Below are 20,072 nucleotides of genomic sequence, written 5' to 3' on the forward strand. Positions count from 1 at the left end.
CATAGTCACACAGGAAAATGAAAAATAATCTTCTGCAGGACAAAGCGACTTCCAGGAAGACAAAAACCAGAATGCTCCCCCATCACTTGACACTTTCCTTATCGAACACACTTGTTGCTTTAACAGTATTAGATAGGAGAGTAGTTATTTGTGAATTGCAAAACCAGCAACATTCTTTTGAAATGGAAAAATCCCATCACAAGATTCAGATAAAGTTATTCTTCACATTTTATAGTTACTGGATAATTCCACAAGTTACACTTCATATTTTGAAATTAATATATAGCCTTATAATTCTAGTAAAGCTGATTCTGAACAAGAATTCAGTTTCACAACTGACTTCACAAATTTCTTGAAAAGGTATAGAAATCGCCAAGACTTCTATAAGCACACTCACAGTTCCCATGGTTTCATTTCTAGGATCTAAAAAAATCAATTGAAATGTGCCTCACAAAACCAAATAAGGAATCAAACAGGTCAAAGTTTACTTACTCTTCAAGCAAATTAGTATAATTACTAGAAGCAAACAAAAGCTATCGTTACATTTGCATACCAGAAGAAACTGGCTTGTGCACTGCCACCACAAGCTCGTTTATAAATGCAAATCGACACACTGACTTCTGGATTACTCGCCACCCTGAAGCACAACCTTGGAAAGGTGAACCTTGTGCTGAGCACTAGCTCGCTAACACAGCGAACCGCTCTGCACCTCCTGTTCTTTTTCATAATACACTCTTCTGAGATCCAAAACGTTCCCCACAAAAACACCTGCTTTCCACCAAGGTCTAATTCATAGTATATTATTGTCAAGCTTAAAGGCAGAGTAACCAAGTTCACAAGTGAAGTGTCTATGAAAGTTAATACAAGCCTAATTAGGGATTTTTCAAACTTTATTAAGATGGGGTTAATTCCATAAAATAAGTAGCATGGTCATGTACCACATTCTCTCCTGTGAATAAGTGCATGGATGGCTTCCTTTCCAACTGGCAACTAAACAAAATCCCTGTGGCAATGACATCAGTTGCCTATACTGAAAAGTAACATGAGTAATGTATTTTAAGCTTCCTGTAAATGTGATTTAGCTACTAAAAGTCTGAAGCATTGGCACAGTGTAAACTACTTATTTGCCATACTACCACGCAAGTTCTTAAATTTAATTACTCCCTATGTCAAATCCTATGGAGAGGTATTTCTTTATGTTCATACAAAGCCACAAGATTCATTTCAGTCTACCATGTAAGATATGCAAGTACACATAGCAGGAGTTTCCTTAAAACAGGAAATAAATCATTTAAGCCACAAGAATCAAGTGTACTCTGGATAGATCCATGCCGAGAGTAGAACACCCAAAGTAACTTTTGTGTGAAAAGTGCATGAAAGAAATACATAATTTTATCATTCAGCAGTAAATGTGATTTTTAACCATATTCTGGACTTCCAATTGCATGTTTGCAGTACTCTAGCATATATTGCTTAGATAAGACTGGGCTTATACAACAATCAACTCTTAGTACAGTTTTTGTCACACACTGGAGGTTATTAAAATATCTGGTTTTCTATGCCTGCTCATATGTTGCATTTTTCTTCCATTATTAACATAACTCCAAGGCAGCCTTGAAATCAGACTCTCTTTCTTGGAAAATTAACAGATGCAACTTTCTAAATTCTTACCTGAAATGGCTAAGAAGTCTCTCCAGGTCTAATATTATGTTCAGCTTACTATAACAGAATACCTGAGCAAACTTGAGCCAAGTTTAATTCTAACATTAGCAAAGTAATTACTACACTATCTTCATGACTCTGTCCTCAGGCTAAGAATAATCCCATCTTTAAGACTGCTGTTCCAGTAAAGTCTCCACTAATTCCCACTTGCAGCAGCCTAATACATGTCCTGTACCCTTGCTTTAATACGCTTAGCCTTCTGAACTTCCTCATCTATACACATTCAGATTAAAGACTGACATCCTCATTAACTGAGAACTGAGGCCAAAATTACAGCTACACAAACACAACTAGACTTTCTCTTACGATCGAGGAAAGGAAAGTTTGTATCTTGAAGTAGTGCCTTAATTACAGCTAATTAATTCGTATCCCAAATCCATAAAGAAAACTTAAGGTGTTTTAAGGCATTCAGGAGTAAAAAACTAGTGTATAGAGTCAGTTCTGTGGAAAACCAGTATTATACCAACTTTGAGTTGAAGTACAGGATACAAAATATTAATGGCATTTCAAGATTAATTATCTGTGTTTATGTTTGTCAAGTATTTTAGCCACATGAATATCCACGTGATTATGCCACCAAAGACCAAAGCCTTTTGAATAGAACTGAAGTTCTATTGAGCAGCTCATTGCACAACAAACAGGACATGGTATCTAGTAGATGAAGAGCTCACTCCATTACAGGTACCCTTCAGCATGTAGGTAATGTCACTAGGGAAAAGGTGGACCACACACCTGCAAAACACAAGTACTGTAACACCTTTCAAAAGGACAACTGTCTTCAATATAAGATTTTTCCAGCAATCAGGTAGCTGAGCTGCAATGAAGTAAAAAACACTAGGTGTTGTGGCAGGCTGACTGCCTACACACATAAACAGCAAAGACATTATTTACTTATCCCAGATGCTTTGAGGATTGTAATGTAAGTATCTCATTAACTAATCCTATTTGTAAATTCAGTAGCGAATTAAATAGGGGAAAAATATCCTCTCCCCTTCCCATTTTTGCACTTGGTAAAGGTTTTCATTTTACTAAAAAGTAGCTATTGCTACAGTTATTCATAGCCACAGATAGTCTTAAGGAAGTTGATACAAAACAAAACCAAATCTGAATATTATCAAAACCAAATTATCACAGAAAGCAATTTTGTGTGTTTTTATCTAAAAGCCGAATTACATTGTGCCTCACTACCTGCATCCACTGTCAGCTCATTTAAACACGTTAAGTTTCATGTATGATGATCTAATTTTAATGCTTAACTGAATACCTTTAAATTATTATTAAACTCTCAAGTTAATCCTCTGAGTAAAAAACACCATGCCAATTCAAGAGGTTTCAATAAGTTTTCTGTTTCTGGTTCCTTGTGAGGAACTAGACACCCACAAGATCAGGACGTGATCATGAAGTTTCTATTCCCCTCAGGTTGAGAAATAGCTGAATTATAGGCTGACTTCCATGAACCCTGTTTAACAAATCCTATTTGGAAGTTCATCTTCAATGGTTAAAGCTTGACATAGATGTGGCAATTTATATTTCCAGGTTTAAACTGTCCATACTCACACTATAATTTCTATATTGTTCACAAAGCAGTCCTGCAGTTGTTTGTTTTTTAACTATTGCCTGGTCTTCTGCAACATGTTGTCTTAATTTTTACATATGCCAAATACACACATCTTGTTTCAACACCACCAATCCCAAAGGAAAAAACTCTCCCCTTTAAAACCCAGGTTTTTTTCCTGACTAATCTTTTATTCAATGCCTTTTCTCTGAAAAAGTGCTTCTCACATATAAAAATAAAACATCACTACTTCTTCTAGAATATGAAGATTTTCATGATTACAAAAAAAATAAACTTTAACTGAAATGAAAGCTTTACATTTAGGGCTCCAAAATCTGTTTTGTTCTCTATTGTGCTTTTTCTGTTCCAAGAACTTTCCTGCCAAAGCTACTCAATGACTATGTAAACTGGAGAAGATTTAACTAATTTCAGTTAAGCAGTTTTTGTAAAGTAAAATTAAAACCACAGTTAACACACTCATTTATTTTGGTCTCAGAAACTGTAAGCCTCTCTAACCTCTTTATACACCTCTCCAACCAAAAGACTTCAATTTAATAGATTCCTATTAACATAAAGATTAATAAATACTAGCAAATCCTCTTTACCAAAGGACAATGACATAACTGGGTTATACGTTATCATTTTTACATCTACATTTTAGAAGTGACAAAAAAAAGAAGAAAATCAGTGAAAAACTGTTTCACCTGTAAAGATCATGTAATACCAGACTCCTACCCAACTCCTTGCTGGTAGCTTTGTTGTAGGTTTTCTATTAATGTAGCTACCATGGCAAAACGCAGAAAGCACGAAGAAAAATTCATTTGGGAAACTCATTAACAATAAAGCTTCATAATACAACTTTTGGAGGTTTTTTTGGGGAAGGAAGGGCTGTTTTGTTGAGGGAGTGTTTGTTTTTTGGTTGGTTGGGGGTTTTTTGTGTTCTCATAGTGGTGGCTTTTAAGTTTTGCCTTGCAAGGCAGGAAATAAAGCCAACAACATAAGTAAACAGAGAACTTCCCTAAGGGATGATTAAGTAGAGAGGAAAGAGCTTTCAGTGTTACGAACTTCACCAAGAATGCACGTCATCCAAGACTTGGAATCTTTTCCATACTAAATTTGTCTTACTGAGATTAAGTGTTGATCCAGTTGAAGCAAATACCTGGCATACACCAGTTTTATACCATTAACTCATCCACACAGCTCACAAAACAGATGACCTCAAGACAACTGATACGACTGATACATGAAAAGGAAGTTTTAGAGGAAAGAATGCAATGGAAGAAATACGTAGTACAAAAATTAAATGGAGGAGGATCAGAATTAAGTGGTGATGCACTTAAGATGTAAACAATGATATGTTATTTGAAAGGTAAATCCAGACAAGATGAAAGCCCTTTTTGCTGTTTACAAAACCATTAAGTAACAGAGTAACTATTAAAGATACAGGTTCACTCTAAGTTCTTAAATAGGCACAACATCTAACACCTTTCAGAATCCTAAAGTAATAGTAGTAGTAGTAAGCAATGAGTAGGTTAAAGCAAACATTTCCATTTTCTGACAAAACTGAATCACTTTACATAGATCTAGGAACACTAAACCAGTAGGTTTAAGCTGAACTACAAGGAGACAGTTTATTCTCATAAGCAAGCAGTCTTTTGTCATTTTGGGGTAAGGAAAGTCTTGTGTGGTACTATAGAGAGTATAAAAAAAACAGAGGGGTGGTAATACTTTCACCTCCCTCTCTCTGCTCTTCATCTATACATTACAATCAAACTCAACTTGTGCAGATGCACAAAAACACTTTAGCGGACCATAACAACTAGCTTTTCTTGAAGATTTACTTACTATTTTTTTCTTTTGAGACTTCAAATCTTCCAGTTCATCATCTAAAAGAAGGACACCATACATTAGTTTTCAAATATAAGTGGTAATTTTAGCACACACTAGACATAGACTTTGCCCTGTGAGATCTGGAAAATTTACACCTTGACCACTACCAACCCTAGAATACTAGTAAACTTTGCATAAAATAAAGTTTTTATGTGGAAATAAATTAAATACTGAAATTGCTTATAAATTATAGCCCACTGTTACCACTTTACAGTTATAATTATTAAAAAGTTTTATGTATCATTTCCTTATTAACCAAACCAATTCTAGCCAGTGCCCTGCTTTGACCTACATTAAAACTGGCAAACAATGGACCCAATACATTTAATCTCATGAGTCAAACTACAAGAAAAAAAAGCTTGAGGTCTAAGTATTAATATATCTATTTGAGTACCAGATTTACTGGCTTCAGTATTTCATGTAAGCCTCTTAATACAGGCTAGTTTCAAATGCCAGGTCAATTCTGAGCTTCAAACCTCAATCTCTTTCACCCTCTTGATACTTTCAGACTAGAGCAAAATCCTCAGTTTTGCAAGAAAAGCTACCAGGTCACTTACTGCTAAATGTTAAGAGAGCCTGTTACAACTAGTAGGAACAGTACCTAACATCTCTAAAGGGAACGGAAATACAAAAGGTCAAAGGCACACGGGATTTTCCTTTAAGTCAATGCTTGCAGCTTGGCACTCATGGAAAATTCCCTGTAATAAACCATCGCCTAATATAGAAGACATCATCTTGATAAATCTGTTTGCTACTACCTCCTTCACAGCAAGAAGAGTTTAACAAAAAACTTTATCACTTTTCCCCTTCTCAGCTCTACTGGACACCAGCCATTTGCTTCCTGTAATCTATAGCTATTTTCACCCATTTTTTCAGGTTTGTTTGTTTGTTTGTTTTAAATAAAACCTTCATAGAACTACAAGAAACGAAACCCAAACTTTTCTGTATCTTTATTTACATACATTTAAGTATGCCATACACACTTTTTAAAGTTACTGCAGGTACATTACTGTTACTTGAAATCTAGGAAACATATTTACTTGAACTCTTCCAGAATGTAAAAGCTCATTTTGATAGAACAAACCACTTCATTAAATGTCCAAAATACTAAAACTGGGCATGTACATATTTGAAAGTTTATGCAATGAAAGGATAACTACAACAATTTCTTATTAAGAAAAATAGGACATGGAACAAGACCATGTTTAGTACTGAGCTGGACCACAGAAGATAGACAATTTCAGTAACTGTGCATATTCAAATTCATACTCTCTCCCACCAAATTTTACATTCATATTAGAACTCAGCTTCTCATGCAGCCCAACACAGATGAGCACCTTGAAAAGCACTGCAGAACAGAAGGGTGTCATGCAGACAAAGAGGGTCAGCTGTTAACAGTTACTTAAACAGAAGCAGCTTTTGATACATAAATGCCTAGAACATCTTCAAAGGCAGCCTCCCACAAAGCAATGCAATCAGTTTAAAGTGTGGGGGTTTGTTGCTGGTCACTTTACCTCCTGTGTTCAACAAGAACCTCATGAAACACCTGCACCTTCAAAACTGGCCAAATGGCAATTACTGCAAAACACTCTCAAGAAATCAATACATTTCATCTTAATTAAACCTACAGAAAAGTAGAGTTCATACTAGTGAAGTCAATACCTGCAAGATACCTCATTTATTTTTCCCACACTTTGGAACAGATCAGACTAAATCCTCAACAGCTGTTTGCCTGACCAGTCTTAAAAACTGAATTTCATCATCTCTCTACATTACGTTTCCAAGTGTCTCACTAGGAATTTTCCTCATTCAGAGCATGGTTCTCAAAACTGGTGTATGCTGGTCATCCAGCACAGAGCTTTATAGTATTAAATAATAATCTCCAGTGATTCTATGTGTTATATTAACTTATCCCAGAATAAAAGGCCAGCTTTGAGCCACTCAGTTGCCAGTTTGTGGTCTCAGCTACATTTTCTCCTGCTTTATGCTGTAACTCCTGCACTGTGCATGTGATTCCTCATTTCCACTTACAGGACTTCTATATTTGAGGTAAAACACTTCATTTCTACCTGATCTCTAGAACAATGCAGAAATAACTCCTTTTGGAACATTCTCTTATATACAAGTTCAACAAAAGCACTAAACTTACTTGTATGCTAACAGCAGCAATAAAGACATTTAAGCAAACCAAAAGAACATACATACATTTTTTTCCTATCCAGCCATGAAATGCAAATATATATTCACCTTAGAAATGAATCACACAGGACCACAGAATACACAGACAATTTTATTTCTACATAAAAATGTATATTCTATGCTTGCATATCAAATGCAAACATTAAGTATAAGAAAAACTTCAGAAGTGATGTTTAACTGATAAGATGTCACAAATTAAATACATCATGTTGTTCTGCAAGTCATAAAACATAGTGCAACATTGAGGTTTTCCTGTATTATTGCTCGCATCACCATGAGATATTGTTGCAGGCTGGACTGCTTTCAAAGAAAATCTCAAATGAATTCTAACTACTGCAGACAAGTGCCACAGATGCAGTTTTTAAATTTTGCATTAGAATGAATCTACATGTCCTTCAACAACTTATATATATTTGAACACCTGCATTACTTTTTGGTTTTGTCCTATGACTCCCAATTTTCCTTAGCTCTCAGAACAGCACAAAAAAACACCACCTGCTGATTCCTTTTCCACTCTGGAAAAGATGAACATGCTTTGGAGAACTCAGGAGAAAGAAGCTATATTGACAAATAAATGAAACACATCTGCTGTAACTCTCCTCTCTCATACATAAAGATAACAGTTTAAGACTGCTGAAATACTTGCAAGTATTAAGGGAACAACTCTTTTCTTTCCCTCACTCCTACAGTACATTTTATTCCATTACATTTTGAAGCATGCAAAGATAGGAGAAAGTTATCACAATTTTTTAAGTGAAGTGAAGTGAAACATCAAGTAGTTGCCTTCCAGTTCTTTCAAGAACTATATGTGGCAGGAACAACAGTTTAGCTAATGCTACCCATTTCAGCATCAGCCAAAAGGCTACTCTTCTTTTCCTGGAAGCCAATCTAGCCAAAATATTTACATTTTCATACCAAGTGTCATTCCCAACTAGTTCCATATTGTTAAAAAAAAAAAAATAGAAAAAATTACTTACTATTCCTTTTTGTCCTTTTGGAAAAGAAAAAAATGAGCAGTGTTCTTATACACCAGATTCTTTAAAACAGAAAAAAGAATTATATTAGTTAAAATATATTATTGTAACCATTTCTGAAGTCATTTAGCAAACAGAAGACTTACCAGATGAGATTTAACTTCAAAAATAAAAAAAACAGAAATCTTCAAACCATAGTTACACAGGAAACTACAAATTAAATCAGCACCTTGATCTAAATAAATCCTCCTGTCTATTAAAACCTAACCAAGTATTACTATATGTAGAAACACTAAGGAAGCAGCAGCAGCAGCAAGTAACATCATTGCTTGCCAAAATGTTCAGTGGGAACTCTTTAAAACCAAGGTATGTACAGCTAGCTGAAAATTACTTAGTCATCACTTCTTATTTGATAGATTTATGACACGTGTTATCTGGAAAACCAAGCTTACCAGCTAAGGCCCAAAATTAAGACCCAGGAGATTTGCGGGAAGAATTCGATACCAATGAAACCCATAAGACATTGCTACTGTTACCAACGCTCTCCCGAGCAGAGTTAACCGACCTGACCCCTGGCGATTGTACAGAGCTCTCAATCCACTCAGTTTCCATAGGGTTTCAGCTGACTTGCTCAAACAACAGAGCAGTTCATCTGTGTTCAAGGTAAAGTTAAACTGATCTGACCATTTCACATTTAAAAGGTCTCTCTGAAATCATCAGGACTCCACTTGTTTTAAAACTTAGAATTGCTTACAATTATTAAGTTGACGCTTTTCCTGACAAGTTATTTGGCCTAAGCCAAGAGGCAAATCTCATACTTCAAGTCCTTCCAAGCACCTTATCCAAAACCCTCCTAGTGCCAAGCACTATATAATAAAGCCTAAAGTAGCAGCATCTCATTTAAGGGAAAAAAAAGCTTAAAGGATAGAAACGGTCTGTGAATAACAGTGTGAAAAAGCAAGCAAAAGACTTTGAGATTCCAAATAGAGTTTCAACTTAATTCATAAGAACATCTTTTGCATTTATACAATGGCTGCCCAGTTCACAATGCTTTCAAGTATTAACAACACAGACTGAGTCAGGTAAGTTAGACAAGACAACTGGAATGCAAGAGTAACCTATCCAAGGTCAGAGACACAGAGAAAGAAGTTTAACACTATTCCATGTTCAAAGGTGTGCTGTAATACCTACTTGAAGAATATGGATGGCTTTGCCTGCTTACACCATGCAAGATGTCTTTTCATAAAGTATCAAAAGAAATAAATGTTTTAGAGGGTTTCAATTGCTTTTAAGACTGTTACACAGGCAAAAACATTATTTCTTTTTTATTGCATGCTTAAAGAGTCTTCTACCTAAAACTAAAAGACGTATGGTTGGACTTCATTAAATAAAACACTTCCTCAAGAATTTTGAGGTGAAAGTTTAGTAGCAGACCACTTCAGAACAATTTTACAAACTAAAAACACATTTACCTGAAAATCAGAATATGCAAGATGAAACAAATGAATTCAAATGAAAATCATTTCAAGAAGGGCATCCTTCTAACATGCTAATGTATTTCTTCAACTTTTCAGATATTTCAATATACACTTAAAATTAATGATGTTATATACCCAGAATTTAACTCTCTCTACCAGCATCAGTAACTTGCTGAGACCCTGAGGGAATGACCTAAGGCAGAAATAAGTTGGTGACTGACTGCAAGCTAGAAAAAGCAGACACATTCCAGTTTGATTAGGGCTGGAAAACCTCTAGAGCTATTACTGGGTGGCCCCAGGCATTCAGCGTGGAGTCACCTCTTGACCGAGAACAAAGACAAGCTGGCAGTTGCTTGCCATTCATATCTGCCAAAAAAAGCTGAAGGGGAATAGCTTAAAAATCAGATAAACAGTTGCAAGTCATAAGAGAACACCAGTCTAATTCTGAATGTTAGTAAGTCAATATCCAATTCAGACTTTTACAGAAACCCACTTTTCAAAGAAAAAAAGCAGCAACAACTGGAAGACAAACTAGAATAAAAATCCAATGTCAAAATCCACACCACAGCACTAGAGGCCACCACCTGCAGTGTTTTCATTTCTACACAAATACTAACACCTCAGTGAAGGGAGGCTGGTGATACTTCCTCAGAACAAGCCTTCCCTGTTTGCATGAGCGAGCCTCTCATGCTAACAAAGACTCTCAAATCCTTGTCCTTAAGAAAAAAATCAATTCATACTGCTGCCAAAGATTAATTTGAGGTATAATTTCTTTATTAATCCTTTCCAGTCAAGATATTGCTGCCCATGTATCTTCTCCACAGTATAGCACAACAGTAGCATATTAGTATATTAAGCACAACACAGTGTGACACACAAAGAGCATCAAGTTTAGGGTGGGGTTTTTTTGCATGTTATGCTAGCTGACCCATACTAATCAAACTTAAAGCCCTAAATATTTACACTCAACTTCACCTTTCAAGTCTAAAGGTAGGGCACTGACAAGTCATGTTATTATACAAAGATGCTTTGCAGATACGGACAGTATTTATGATGTTCATTTCAGCAAATTAGTGTTTGCATTGTGCTCCCCATTGCGAAGAAAGATGCTCAGTAGGCTGCTTCTCCTCCTTCATGGTGTGGGGGAAGGGGACTCAGGGAAGCAGCTGTTTAGTGAAGAGGAAGTCCATTTTGTTAATTTTTAGAAAAGCAGTGTTCTTAAAAAACAAAAGCCACTCATGAGGATGAGCAGCCAATTAGCTCAGCAGAACAAAAAAAGTCAATAATACATTCTCCTATTCACATCCAAGTACATTAGGATATTTTCTGGTTGAAGAAAACAGTCAATGATTTTCCAGAAAAACAGTTAATTATGTAAAACTAGTCCTCAACATATTTAGGGTCATGACCTTTCAAGTCACTTCTGCGTTAACAGTCACCTAATACGTAAGTTTCTCAATTCATTGTATTTTTTTCCCCAATTTTATACACTGCATTTTACATAGAGGTGACATACCTTAGGTCACTTTCATACAGTAGTGTTACTTTTTTAACTAGAAGTAGAAATAAAACAAGATAATGCTCTTCTGACTATATTACAATACCTTGCAGCAAGTTACTCTCAACCCCAGTATAATCTTGATAAGGCAAGTACTTTCAGATGCTAACATCTTTTGATGGCAAGACTTAGTTCTACACAGGAGACATTTCCCTTAAAGTGTCTGCATAACTACTTGGATTTATTAAAAAAAAAAAAAAAGCAAGTTATGACAACTCAAGGATTGTCAAAAACAAACCCAAACCCCTGCAGAGATCTGTTTTCCATCTCCTTTTTTCAAAGAGACAGCTACTAGGAAAAAAGCGTATATTTACTTACATCAATGGAAATGCAAAAAATGGAAGTGTCATAATCAACCTTGCAGTCCATTCATCAGGAAGATACCACAAATATACAATTAAGCAGGTGATAAGGTAAAGAAGTGAAGAGTAGAGAAGGAGCCTTCCAACCCATAGTTTCTGCAGTCTCTGATTTTTTTCTCTGAATTCTTCTAATGCCTGTATTTCCTGTAAACAAATCGTGTTCAACCACATCAGTGAAATTAATAAGTGGCTTTACTAAGTTGCCTTTAAGTGTTTGCTAAAATTAGCCATATCTATTTGATCCTTGATTAGAAAAGTCAAGCAGCTTTTTGATAAATGACAATATTTGCCCAACGATAACTTTCATAGCATAAATACATCACACTAAGTTTATGATATGAGCCACTTGCACTGTATTAGCAGTAACACAACACTAGTGGGAATATTACAAATCAGCACTTTTACCTATTTGTAATGTGTTAGTATATTTGGGACAAGTGGAAAACGCTAATATCTTACAAATGGTAGTCTTCATGATCACATAAATCACTACCAAACATACTTTGTGTCCTAAAATTTTCATCAGGCACCTGTAGACTTTCAAATGCTTCTAATACTTTTCTACTAACATGGGAAATTGCTGAAACCTTTCCATCATTTCACATGTCTTTATTTCAGTATTTTCCTCACATTAAGAGCAACATCCTGAACACAGAATGGTTTGGGTTGGAAGGGACCTTAAAGGTCATCTAGTTCCAAGCCCCCTACCATGGGCAGGGACATCTTCCACTAGAGCAGGTTGCCCAAAGTCCCATCCAGCCTGGTATTGTCTGAATGATATTTTTGGCATATTAATAAGTAACAAAGCAACGCTCCACTATGTTACCATTTTGACTGCATTTTAAGTGACAACAGGAGTACTCCCACTTTCATTAAAAGGAAACAAAAATATATCAACAACATATTTCAAAACAGTTTCCCCATAGAGTACAGATATCTGTCACAAAAGCTGGCTAAAAGAAATCACAATTGATTACTGAACTGTCAATACAGTTTGTTCTGTCCCTAACATTACTCACTACCACTACAGCTACAACTCTTACACTTGAAACCATATATTGAGGCTTCTCTAATGAGCCTGAGGAATGGAACTTCGCATTAGTGACATTTTCCATTACATGGGAGTTTAACCACTAGTTATAATTAAATTGTGTAATCAAGCCAACTTCACATTCATTCCCACTTTAGGCGCTCTAAATAAATATTTAAACTGTAGTTTCTTACTATCTATTATACAGTATGGTGGTGTTTTCTTCAAATGACTAATACTAACTGGGAAAAAAGGTAGCAGTCAAACAAACTCAGAATCTCTGGTACATCCAAATGGACTAACTACAAAATAATTTAGAATTCCATTACAGCATTCTACCAAATGTGAAAGAAATACATGGCCAGCAAAAAAGGTTCCACATTTCTAAACAAAAATCAAACAAACATCCAGAAAGCAAATACATACCTTATCAAGTTTTTCTAATACTTCTATGGTGGAAGGTTTTGCCTGCTTACAAGGGCAAGAACAAAGACGTTACTCACTAGAAAAAAGTCAATATTCTGAGGATTACTGTATATTAGCAGTTTCCTAATTTAAAAAAAACACCCACTCATAATATATTAATATATTATCTGTGTTACATAAAGGTAAGAAGCTTTCTAGTACAGTAGTGACAAATAGAAGGGACTGTAATAAACCACTATTTAACAGCTGGTATTACTATTAACTGAAGGCTCCTCTCCTACACCACAAAAGACAAAAACCTACAATGCATGTACAGCAGTAATGGATGTGTAGGCGGGAAGTAAAGAAAGGAGTGAACTGATGAGTGGAGAGAATGTGCAAAGCAAAGATAATCTATACAAGAAACCCTTAACCTGAGAACATAAGGTTTTTATTATTATTAATTCCACACAAACACACATGCTCCAAATAAATTATAAGTAACTGCAAATAAGTGTTATCACCTCCAGTAAAATTCCCTTAGCAGCACCTTGGAATCTACCCTCTAGGAATCCTTCCTAATTTCTCAGAAGTATAAAGCCACAACCTTATTCCACCTTTCAGGCCATAAATTCAAAAAACAAACTGCACTGCATCACCATGCAAGTGAGTTCCTTTCTATTACATATAACTGACATTTCACCTGAACTTTTGCCTGTAAAGAAGTTTCATATGGGAGACCCTGAAATCAACTGATAATGACTCACACCTGACAGGAAAGTAGTCAAAAACCTCATGCCTCTTCCTCAAATTCAGTACACTTTTCAATAATATATAAGCCAATAAAACCACTTAGGAAGAGAGACTTGTACAGGTATGAGTAGCTATCAAAATATTTGTTGAAACAGACACAATGTTATTCTGATTGTATCTATTTCGACCTAAAAGAGGCACCAATCTTTCAAGTTACACATGCTGCTGTATCTATCCCAATGAAGCACCACAAAACTATATAGGAGTTAAAACTGTATTTTTATAAGTTAACGAAACTAGTGCCAGGCCCGATACTGCAAAGGAAATAAAGGACAACCATGCCATTTCACAGTTTTGGGATTTGTCAAAGAATATTTTTGGTCATTACATCTCATTACTGGACTTTTAAGTGACATATTTAAAGGGAAAAGTTTAGCACCAACATTCAGCCAGCATCAACAGTCAACCAATAAGTATAAGAAACATGTCCTGCATGCTCCCATCTTCTAGACTAAAGATTACTATATCATTACATGGTTTTACTTACCCTCCATCTTGAAATTAATCCACCCATCTTCTATTGTGGACAAATGTTGGCAGAGCTATCAGTCTTCTACAGGAATTCACAGCTAGAAGTGAAGCATTAAGCACTTAGGAGCAATCTAACAGCATAGTCCAAGATTCACAGATTTTTTCTAATATCTACAGGATACAAAATATCACATAAAGCCATTGCCTAGTAATCTACCTATGCTACTTTAAAATCCAGCCTTCTGTTTCATAGGCCATCTTGTAAGTCAGTTGATCAGCCCTGACATGGCCAAAGTTATTCTTACTTTGGAAATATTTAATCAGAATGGAGTCCTCAAAAACAGAGACACAAAATAACTACTAAAAAGCCATCAAAATGCTCCAGCAGAAAAACAATTTTGAAAATTATTAAGCAGGATTATTTAAGAAACTGATTTCCAATTATTTCCTTTGCTACTCATAAGCATAACTCTCAGTGTTCCTTTTCAGCTGCCACTCCAGGCATCCAGCATTAATATCCTACTACTCATGAGAAAGTTCCAATAAATCTACTTTCTCTTCATACTCTCATCAACACAAACTTATTGTATAGCCCTGTTGTTCTTCCTTTGTATGCTCAGTTTTAAGTTCAAATAATCAGTTTCAATTAGATTTCACTTGCTTTAGGAAAGCACTACCTTGTCAGATCCTCACACAACACACAGTGCAGTCACTGGCATGTCAAATGGCCCCAAAGCAACTCCATAGGTGCAAAAGCAGCTCAACCTCACCCCACACAAACCTGGAACCCAAGAAGAGCACTGATTTTATTATCTGGGTCTATGTTCCTGAAACAAAAGCATAGCAACTTTCCATCAGCAGGTAGTTGGAATCAGTTGACTTGAAACCTTAGGATGGCAGCATTTCCCTCCAGCCACTTAATTTTGAAGTTTTCACACAGTGAATGAAAAAGTGATCAGTTCATAGCAACACAAACAGTAAACTAATGCTCAGTCACAACTAGGGCTCAAACCCTTTTAACCCTGGAATGAAACAAAGGCTTCTTAAAATAAAGCACTGACCCAGCTAGGCAGGAATGTAAGTGGTTATCTTGTTTACTGAGCTACCTTTGGCCAAAAATTGAAAGATAAAGAAACCTAATCTCAATCCAAATGTCTTCCCAAATTGTCTGAAACTGTCAGAACAAATTACTATAATATAGGATACACGTTGCTCACTAGCACAAACGCTACTGTAGTATGGTAACCTCTTCACATTTTAAGAAAGCCAAGGACTTCTGAATCCGGAACTATAGGCCTACGATTTCAAAAAACAATCCTTAATGATAAGAAAATCTGATTTTGAAATCCCACCAAAATGAAGCTAAAACAGATAAACAAATTAGCTCTGCTGCTGTCAAATTACCAGCACAAAGGGGTGAGTTACAAAAAAAGCACAGTTACCCCTTGGAGTCTTGAATAAATTCTCAAAACAATCACTACTACAGCAACTCACCTCAGTAGAACAGTAGCAATATTTTTATCTTTCAAACATGGAACATTACTGTTTTCTAACACTAAGAATTTTATACAATTGTCACTTTGCAGTCACAGGCAAGTTTTTGTACGATGATCATTGCAGAACTGAGCAGACGCTTTCTTCGCAAATTTTTCTACAGGGACAGATAGTATCTTTATCACAAAACAACACAACAACTATGTAAAATAGCCGATCAAGAAGTCTGTAAACTTAGCACACAGTTCCCAGATCTAATTTCCTTCCATAGCATTGCTGCTGTTGTTAGGAGCAATAGTAGCTTTGAGTTCTGGACATACAGAGACATGGAGATGCTCCTGTTGGCTTTTTGTGTGACATTTTCCTTCAGGACATAGTTTAAGAACCTCTGCAGTAAAGTGTTATAGGATCTTTTGGGCACAGGTTATCCATGAGCCACTGATGACACCAACCTTTGTCAATAACACATTCACAGTGCTATCTCTACATATGTTTTTCAAAATATCTGGCAAATACCTGGAAGGAAAACAGGTCTGACAAGCGCCATAATGCGCATAAGTTTACATGAACTATGATGCTGACGGACTTTACACATACAGCTCCGTAAGTCAGTAAGTCAGTAACATTACCAAACCCCTTCCCAAAGAGGTATTAAGGGATTAGGGCCACTAGATTCACATGTATAGTTTAGTCACCAAATCCCTAGATGGAGAATTTTCCATGGTTTCTATGGGGTGCTTCAGATGTCTTCCCTTCCTTCTCCTCCTTTTGACACAACAACACAAATTGCCCTCAATTGCTTCAAACTCCCCTCGTTCCTCCACACCTGTTATTCCACATATCTACCACTAACATCCTACTGTTTATGGCACAAGTCCTCCTTCCACAAGTCTCCTTCCTTCCTATGCTCCAACCGTCTAACTATTGCACAACACTTTTTTTGTTCCAAAGACTGCACCTCTTTAGCGCAGAGCTGTCCTTTCCTCTCACAACTGCAACTGGACTTATTTCCACAAACATTATCACCCATTTAATACACAAATAAGATAACTGCAACATTACTTAGCCCTAGGCTTAAAACAGAAAACAGAAGCGTTAAAAAACACAATGTAGAAGCATAAGAAAACATTCTTTCCAATTTTATTATCTGACTCTCAAAAAAATGTCCTGATAGCATCTCCTCTATCCCAAAAATACACAATTCCATCAGTAAAAAGCAAAGCGGAAGTGCCACAGTAAGACTACTAGAGCAGAAAAAGTTTCTCTTTCAAAAGAGGGATGAGTCATGCACAATTACAGAAGTCATCCACTATCCTATTCAGCCAGATGGAGAAAATAGTTTGATGATCTCATTACACATTTATCAAGTCAGTCCCAAATTTCTCCAAGCTTGTTGTTGATGTTTTAAGATTAAAACCTCTCAAAAAAAAAAAATAGTCTTCAAAATTAATTTTAATAACTGACATGCTGAAATTCAAGACTAAATAACATCAAGACAAGTCATAGTTAAAGAAGGCAGTTAGAGACTTGAAATCAGGCTTTGTATACAGACATATAAACCTTTCCCCTGAAGGAAGGTGGAATGCTCTTTAAATGAGGTTACTTGTAAACTTAGTGACTTCATTCAATGTAAATATTTTCAGATATTTACCATTATAAAGAACACAAGTTCTACTTTTCAAATCAAATCTCCACTTCTGCTCACAAAGTTTCCACTCAAAACTCATATTCAGCCACAATTTACTGACCTCAGAAACACGCACAGTGACCATAAAAAGTTTCTCCAGATATAAGCACCGTGGACAAGGGAACAAGCAAAACAATAACAGAAGAATCACCCAGCACCTACTGGTAGCCTGTTCTAGCACCTCTCAGTTAAAACAGGACAGTGAATTTTGTTCATTTTAAACTTCATTTTCAGCTGTTTCTGTTTGGAAGTGCCCTATGGAGGTATTATGCTTTGTAAAGCCTTAATTAGAAAGGCAAATTAGCTCCCACGCAAAGGCTCCAAAGCGATGGAGCAAGCAGTGGGTGTGTCAGGCGCTTTTTTTGAAGCCCAGCCTTGTTTTGAAGCCTGCGAGAGCGGCCGCCCAGGGGCCGAGCCCCGCGGGCAGGGGCACAGGGCCGCTCCGCTCCCGGTACCTGCCGCCCGAGCCAGCCGCCCGCTGCGCCGGGAAAGCCCCATGGCTCCGCCGCCGCCCCCTCCCCGCACCCGTCTCTTCTTCGGACGCAGCGCCCCAGCCCGCCGCCGCGCCGCCCCGCAGCCCCGCAGCAGCCGCCCGCGCCGAGGCGGGAGAAGGCGGGGGCACCGGCCGCCCGCCCTGCGCCGCTTCGCTCCCCCGGGGACGTGGGCCCAAGCTGGGCCATGGGCAGCGCCGGGCGCCCCTCTCCCGCCGCCCCGCCCACGGCGGAGCCAGGCCCCACCACGGAGTCGCCGGGGCCGGGCAGCGCCGCTCCTCCCCCGCCAGTGCGTACCTGCCGCGGGCCCGGCCGCGCATCCCGCCGCCGCCCGCCGAAGGAGGGGCCGAGGCGCCGTGGCTGCGCTCCCATCAGGCCCCGCGCCGCCCCGACAGCCAATGAGCGCCTTGCTGCCGCAGGGCGCGCTGGAACGGGGAGGGGCGCGGCAGCTTTGTGATGCGGAGGGCGGGGCGGGCGGCAGTGGCGGGTGGGGGCATGGGGCAGTGCCGGGTCAAGCCGACGCGGCGCCTGTCGGAGGTGGTCGCCGCCGTCCCGCCGCCGCCACTGGCGGGCTGGAGAGGCCGAGTCTGTCCTCCTGCGGCTCCGGTAGTTATTTACAGAAACAATACTGTTTTAGCACTAAAACCTGGGAACACGAGGGTGGAGCTGCCGTGGGAAGGTTTGCAGCAGCCCCCTGGCACTGCCGTGCTCGGCCTCTGCCGGTGAAGCCGGTGCTGACCCCGGTGCTGACCCCGGTGCTGGATGTGTTTGCTCGCGGCAGGCGCTGAAGTCGCCCCGGGGTCACAGAGCGGCTGCGCTCCCTGTCCCCTCCGCGCCCCTCGGCAGCCCTGGGGCTCGCTGCGGAAGCAGCAGCACTCTCTATTTCTTTAATTTTCATGGCTGTAATAACAGTGCCCTCTCTCCCGGTGCTCTGCTTTTATCAGTTTCCTTACGTGGTGTCCTTTCCCGGCTGACACTCAGCCCCATTTGTCCAGGGCCGAGCAGAGTGAGGAGCAGAGAATACCAAGTGAGAGCAAGTGCACAGCTGTGGAGTGAAGTCCTTCTGAGCACCCTGAAGCAGAACTTCATGTGCAGGAGCTGTGTACCTTCAGCTCACCGTATGTGATAATGTATCACAACACGGCCTGGAAGTGTTGGGGTTTTTTCCAGTTGCAGTGGGTTGGCTGTAGCTGGCAGGTAAACACCCACACCGCCTCCTACCCACCGCCCCTCAGCAGGATCCGGGAGAAAGCAGGAAAAGTAAGAATACTCATGGGTTGGGTCGAAAGAGACTTTCATAAGTGAAGGAAAGAAAAAGAGCGGTGCAAGGGAAATAATGCTCCACCTCCCACAAGCAGACTGATGCCCAGCCAGTCTTCAAGGAATTGCCTACCCTGGAATGCAAACCACCCTGCCTTCTTATTCTGCTACCCTAGTTTTATTGCTGAGCGTGGTGTTACATGGTACAGAACATCCCTTTAGCCAATTCAGGTCCGCTGTCCTGGCTGTTTCTCCTTCCAACTTCTTGCCTACCCCCAGCCTGCTCACTAGGGGAGCATAGCATGAAAAAGAGAAAGCCTTGACACTGTGCAAGTACAGTTCAGCAATGGCCAAAACATTAGTGCAATTTTAGTTACAAAATCCAAAACGCAGCAGCATATGGGCTGCTATGAAGAAAGCCAACTCTATCCCAGCCAGACCCAGTACACCAATTTTTAAAATAATTTAAATGCAAACAGAATAGGCAAGCCTTTTAAGCCAAGCAAGGACAAACAAGATATCCCACCACCTTTACAGGCAACACAACTTCAAGCTTTAAGTAGCAGAACTACTGAGTCTGAGCTTCTGCCAGGTGTTCATTCTTAGTTTTGACATTTAGTTTCTGCCAGTGTTCAGAGTGAATCTTGCTACTCTACATTATTAGCTAGTTCCAGTATCAGTGA

General features: G+C 38.6%; 1 protein-coding gene across 7 annotated transcripts in view; it reads right to left on the reverse strand.

The window, feature by feature from the left end:
- Positions 1–18,566, reverse strand: part of LNPK (lunapark, ER junction formation factor) — a 59,833-nt gene extending 41,267 nt beyond the window's left edge. For 3 of the 7 annotated variants that reach the window (XR_010473686.1, XR_010473687.1, XM_065068848.1), the window contains exons 1-6: positions 18,427–18,566; positions 14,474–14,555; positions 13,195–13,236; positions 11,695–11,882; positions 8,344–8,402; positions 5,123–5,163 (exon numbers count right to left, since the gene is read on the reverse strand). Coding sequence is in view for 3 of the 7 variants with exons in the window: in XM_065068848.1 (XP_064924920.1) it covers positions 5,123–5,163; positions 8,344–8,402; positions 11,695–11,882; positions 13,195–13,236; positions 14,474–14,500 (357 nt within the window). In the remaining 4 variants the exon portion in view is untranslated. Of the gene's footprint in view, positions 1–5,122; positions 5,164–8,343; positions 8,403–11,694; positions 11,883–13,194; positions 13,240–14,473; positions 14,556–15,134; positions 15,153–18,426 lie in introns of those variants that run through there. The other 4 variants (XR_010473684.1, XR_010473685.1, XM_065068847.1 and 1 more) reach the window with 2 other exon arrangements.
- Positions 18,567–20,072: the final 1,506 nt, after the last annotated feature.

Source organism: Columba livia, chromosome 7, assembly GCF_036013475.1.
Source record: "Columba livia isolate bColLiv1 breed racing homer chromosome 7, bColLiv1.pat.W.v2, whole genome shotgun sequence".
Classification (NCBI taxonomy): Eukaryota; Metazoa; Chordata; class Aves; order Columbiformes; family Columbidae; genus Columba; species Columba livia.